Source organism: Scomber scombrus, chromosome 23, assembly GCF_963691925.1.
Source record: "Scomber scombrus chromosome 23, fScoSco1.1, whole genome shotgun sequence".
Classification (NCBI taxonomy): domain Eukaryota; kingdom Metazoa; phylum Chordata; class Actinopteri; order Scombriformes; family Scombridae; genus Scomber; species Scomber scombrus.
The window spans coordinates 647143-652657 of record NC_084992.1 but is presented as its reverse complement, the minus strand read 5'-3'; the positions used below and the strand labels follow the sequence as shown (position 1 = coordinate 652657).

Here is a 5515-nt window from a genome sequence, read left to right as displayed (position 1 = left end):
CTTCCCTCCTCCCTCCCTCCTTCCCTTACTTCCTCCTTTCCTTCCTTCTTCCTCCCTTACATCCTCCCTCCCTCCCTTCCTCCCTTCCTCCCTTCCTACCTTCACTCGAAGACAACAGGAGGGTTAAACAAAAACACCTGATCTGTGAGGTTTCACTGTCAGCTCGAGTCTGAACTCAACAAACTCACCTGACTCAGTGACGGTCAGCTGGATGATCTCAGTGTGGTCTGTCTCACTGCCTGCTGTCTCTCTGTTGCCGGATATAACATGACACTCGTATGTTCCAGTGTCGTTGATGTTGACGTTCATCAGAATCACTGAAACATCTCCGTCCGAAACATCTGGATCCTGCAGCTGCACTCGACCACGAAAAGATGGATACTGGAAGGCATCGTATTGATGGTTCTCTTTGAGGAACAAGACGTACCCATTTATCACTGTCATCGGGTCAGATCTGCTCCACTCTAACAGTACGATGGCTTCACCTCTGGGTCTGTGACACGGAAGAATAACATCATCTCCAGACTTCACTTTTATCGCTCGCTGATCTAAACAAAAACAGAAAAGCAGGAAGAAAGAAATCAATCACACAATTTTCATGGAGCAGTTAAAATGCAGACAGTGAGGACTTGTAAAGTTTTAATTAGTTTGGATATTGATGTGACACTTATTTTAGCAGGAGCCTGTGTCACAGAGAGAGATTAATGTGTTAGCAGCTTGTAGTGCCACCTCCACAAATAAAGGGCAGAAGATTTGGAACCAGAAACCTTTGAGTGCACAAAATTATACAGAATGTTATTTACTACAGAGCAGTTTTATCCTTTTATACCTGAACCTGACAGAGCCAAGACTCACCTGAGATACACTTGAGATTAACACATAGCCTGTATATAAGAAATGGACGTAACATCCGTGACATCACCCATTGGTTTGTGGACTGCTGCTTGGAGGCCAATAGTATCGGATCTGAGCAGCGCCATCTTGAAAATTTACGGTGCATGCTGGGAAAAATAAAAACATGGATTCTACTTATATGGGCATCAGGAGGAGCATGAGGCGCCCTCCTGAACCTGTGAACCAATCAACCTGTCAATCACGACGTAGCCACGCCCTAATGCATACCCTGCTTTATCGTCACATATAAAATCAGGGAGGCCAAAATGTCCCAAATGAACATCATACTGCATTGAAGAAGGCTTTAAACTAGCGATTGAGACCATAAACACATTTTGAAAACGTTTACTGAGGTTAGAAATCAAGTGAGAAGTTGGTGAATTCTCCATTGACTTGTATAGAGACGGAAGTCCTTTTGACACCAAAACAGCGCCCCCTGGTGGCCTTTTGATAGAATGCAGTTTTAAGTTACTTCCGCGTTGGCCTCATTTCAGAGGACCGGAACTCCCCACCTGGATTAACACCAGTCTCAGGTGATCTGATCACAGGTGGACAGCTGAGACACATTGCTGTTCACATCCGTGTCCAGCTGATCACTTGTACCAAAGAGCTAAGAGCTAATAAAACTGTTTAAAGAACTAATAAATATGAGTTATTCCAACTGCTCAGTCCACATACATCCCTGCTCCTCTCCATTCTTTGAACCTTTTACCAAAACAAGCTCCACATCCTGCATTGATGACTTATTTTTCTGCTATTTCCTGGTCGGGGACACATCGTTTAACAGCAGTCACATGATCAACACTCACCCAAATGGAACTGGGAAATAATCTTATTTCAGCAGAGAGTTTCAGAAGTCAAGTCAGACAGGTTATCTAAAGTAATGAACAGAACACTGTGTCACAAACAACGAAAAACCTCAAATATGCAGTAACGCCGACTGTGGTGAACAAACACATAGCTTTCCATCAGGGAGGGTCACATGATGCCTGTTGGGCTGATTATGAATATGATCCATCCATCCATCCATCTATCCATCTATCTATCTATCTATCTATCTATCTATCTATCTATCTATCTATCTATCTATCTATCTATCTATCTATCTATCTATCTATCTATCTATCTATCTATCTATCTATCTATCGTTTACCTCAGGTATCATTTTAAGGTAAAATGCAGAACTGACATTCTTAGTATAAACATACATAAACTTTCTCATTATGTAATATGATACAAACTGAGCGAATGTTGACTTCATGATGCTGCTTAACTAATAAGACAGTCTCAGACTCTCAGATATGATCCAGGTGGATTGAGCATCGATCTACTCACCATCCAGAGAAGACACCAGGCTCCACATCTGCAGGCAGCCCGCCAATAGCAGCAGAGACCTGGACATCCTGATCCGACAGAGGTTTAAACCAGACTTTAGTCAACCTGCAAACTGCTGCGAACTGTCTCACTTTCGGTCAATCGCTCCTGCTCTCATGGAAGTGTGTGTGGAAACGTCCTTCTTCTATCAGCGTTTCACTCTTAATGAAGTGATGCTTCCCTGCTGGTATCCAGCCAGCAGGTGTAGAACTTTAGTCCTATTTTCTGTCCTGGCAAAACCTGAATTACCTTTCTTGGCACTGATACAGGAAGATAGGTGAGTAACTGCCTCTGAATGTGGAGCTGATTGGAGAAAACTAACAAACTGTGTGTAACTTCACTCATAGTGTAAAATACGTTCTTCCACAACAGCGAACTGTAATCTACAAGAAACACTGAAGAGTCAGAATGATTATTATTCAAGTGTTTTTATTGATTTTCACATTATGCACTCACAATAGAACTCAATACCCCAGACAAGACGGAAAGCAAAAAAAAATAAAAAAAATAAAAAAAATAATTAAATTAAAAAAATAAAAATAAAAATAAATAAATAAATAAAATAAAACATATAAACAACAATAATGCAATACATATTGATAGTAATAATGATAATAGAAAATAAATGAGAAATCAGGAATAAAACAGATATGTTACTCAGTATCGACAAAGTAGTCATACATACACGCATACATATATATGCAAATACACACATAACTGCATATACAGAGTAATATATAAACACACACACACAAATTAATAAATAAATAAAAAGAAGCTGGGGGGGGGGGGGGTTGGCTACACTATGTTAAGGGGAGTTCATCTTCAGACTTTATAATATCTATGGGTAAGAGTCAGAATGATGAACAATAACAGTGGTCACTGTGTACCAGATTCATTCATACATTTTATGAATGAAAGCATGATCATACATTAACAGTAACAGACTGGTGGCGCCACCCAGTGGTAGATTATCATCATTGCAGAAATATTTATACCAGAGACATTTCTGATCCTGCTTCTGACTCAAATGACCTGTTACATAAAACCTGGTCATGCCTCTCTAAATTTAAATATTACTTTCCAATAGACACATATGAACAAGAAGAAACATTTAATATAACTTGAATGTGTCTTGTACCTGCAGCTCATAGTGTCTGAGGATGAATCACACTGTTTCAGCTCATTGTGCAGCCACATGGTGTGTTTTTGTCTCTTTCAGTGGTTAAAGCAGAGAGATGCTTTCACACCTAAACATATAAAAAACCCACCTCTTCAATTAAAGATTTCTGCTAAAATTGATTAGTTGCTCTGGTTATTGATTTTATTGTTCATGGTTTGGTTTGGTCTTAGGTTTCAATGGCTTTAATGTAAGATGCAGAGGTGAGGTAGATGTATACATTGACAGTCTAGCAGTCTATCCTATGTGTCTTCCCTCTCCTTCCATGGTGGGAATACAGAAGCTTTACTCCATCTCTCCAGGTCCTCTTTAATGACATAATTTGATGAACCCCAAACATATGTTGAAATAATGGAAACACTATCATGTATGCATACTTCAGAAATAGACACTGACGAAAGTACAAAGTTGAGTTCAAACATTGTTGCGTAATTCATGACTTTAGTTTCTTTCCTTCCATTGATTTTGATGATTTAAAGGAGCCTTGGCAGCTTTTACAACTCATCACATTAAGGTTAAAGATGTTTTTCTGTGTGACTTTCATACAAAGGTGTTGCAGAGCTGCTGCAGAGAAAACCACAGACACCTGACCTGTTCCGCTAAACAAAGAGGAAGAAGTCAAACTGTCGCTGCTCTCATTTCTTCTAGCTGCAAAATGGAGGAAACATCTGTCCAGAGGCTGCTGGGTGAGTCCAAGTTCAGAAGTGAGCCTCTCTGACTGTGAGTCCCAGCAGCTCTCAGCTGTTAGAAGGAGAGTTTATCGCTCTGAGCTGTGAGGAGGACGACAGCTCTGCTGGATGGAAGCTGAGGAGGAACACAACCAGAGACACCAGGAAGGAGTGTGGAGACGGCTGGGGAAGATCAGCTGGTTCCTCCTGTAACATCACTGGCATCGTCCCAATGGACAGTGGAGTTTACTGGTGTGAGTCCAGAGAGGGAGCAACCAGTAACAGCATCAACATCACTGTCACTGGTAAGATCAGACTGTGGAGTTAGTATTGATGAAGCTGAGTGTAAATGATGAAATGCTGTAGTTTGTCTCTGTGTTGAGGTGGATCAGTGATCCTGCAGAGTCCTGTCCTCCCTGTGATGGAGGGAGATGAGGTCACTCTGCGCTGTAAAACAAAGACCTCCAACCTCACAGCTGATTTCTATAAAGATGGCTCCCTCATCAGGACTGAGCCTGCAGGTCACATGACCATCCACCATGTTTCCAAGTCTGATGAAGGCCTCTACAAGTGTAACAGCAGCAGTCATGGAGAGTCTCCATCCAGCTGGATCTCTGTCACAGGTGAGGAAGTTACTTTTGATTTCACCACTTATTTCATCCACATGTTTACCTGACCAGGTGAGATTCTCTCTGCAGGTAAACCTACAACCACAGCCCCGCCCCCTGCATATGGAGCTCCGCCCCCTGTCTCAGCTCCCCCCCAGCTTGTCTTCACACTGGTCTGCCACCTAGTGGTGTTCTGTCCGTACTTCATCTCCACTCTCCTCATGGTGTCTTTATATCGACACAGACCCACAGGTAACACCTTTGAATCATTCACTCACCTTACAGACACTCAGCAAGTATCAATCAATCAATCAATCAATCAATCAATCAATCAATCACTCAATCAATCATGTGTTGCACAGTATTTCAGTTATTTGGTGTTGATTACATGTTATTTATACTCCATATATATTAACCTCTGTGTGTTGTGTTCAGGAAAATGTTTCTAAATGTCATCTCTAACACTTCCTATAACAACAAGAAAATGACTTGCCTGTATCCATGACAACCCAGGCTGCAGAGAGATTGGCTGAGGAGTTTGATGACATTGCGGTGGTCACCACTGAGCATCACTTCTGAGCACATTGGAGACAGTTTACTGTGACAACAGAACAAAAGCTGAAAAGCAGAGCAGTCAAAATATGAAATCACTGCCAGTAACGTCCATCTTTGTCACTCTGAATATTCTGAATAAAGTATTTTTTATTATTTCAGTATTTCTGGCTGACGGCTCATCTGTGCTGGAGGGGCTGCAGAGTGAATGAAGACCTTAACACAAAAAGCCCAACACA

The 5515-nt window shown here is 41.4% G+C and overlaps 1 protein-coding gene across 1 annotated transcript; it reads left to right on the top strand.

Moving 5' to 3' along the window:
* The first annotated feature begins 475 nt into the window (after positions 1-475).
* Positions 476-5303, top strand: LOC134006254 (Fc receptor-like protein 5). The gene is made up of 6 exons (XM_062445342.1): positions 476-491; positions 1389-1493; positions 4158-4421; positions 4500-4739; positions 4815-4976; positions 5206-5303. The coding sequence occupies exons 1-6, from the start codon at positions 476-478 to the stop codon at positions 5301-5303; spliced, it is 885 nt and encodes a 294-aa protein (XP_062301326.1).
* The last annotated feature ends 212 nt before the right edge of the window (positions 5304-5515 follow it).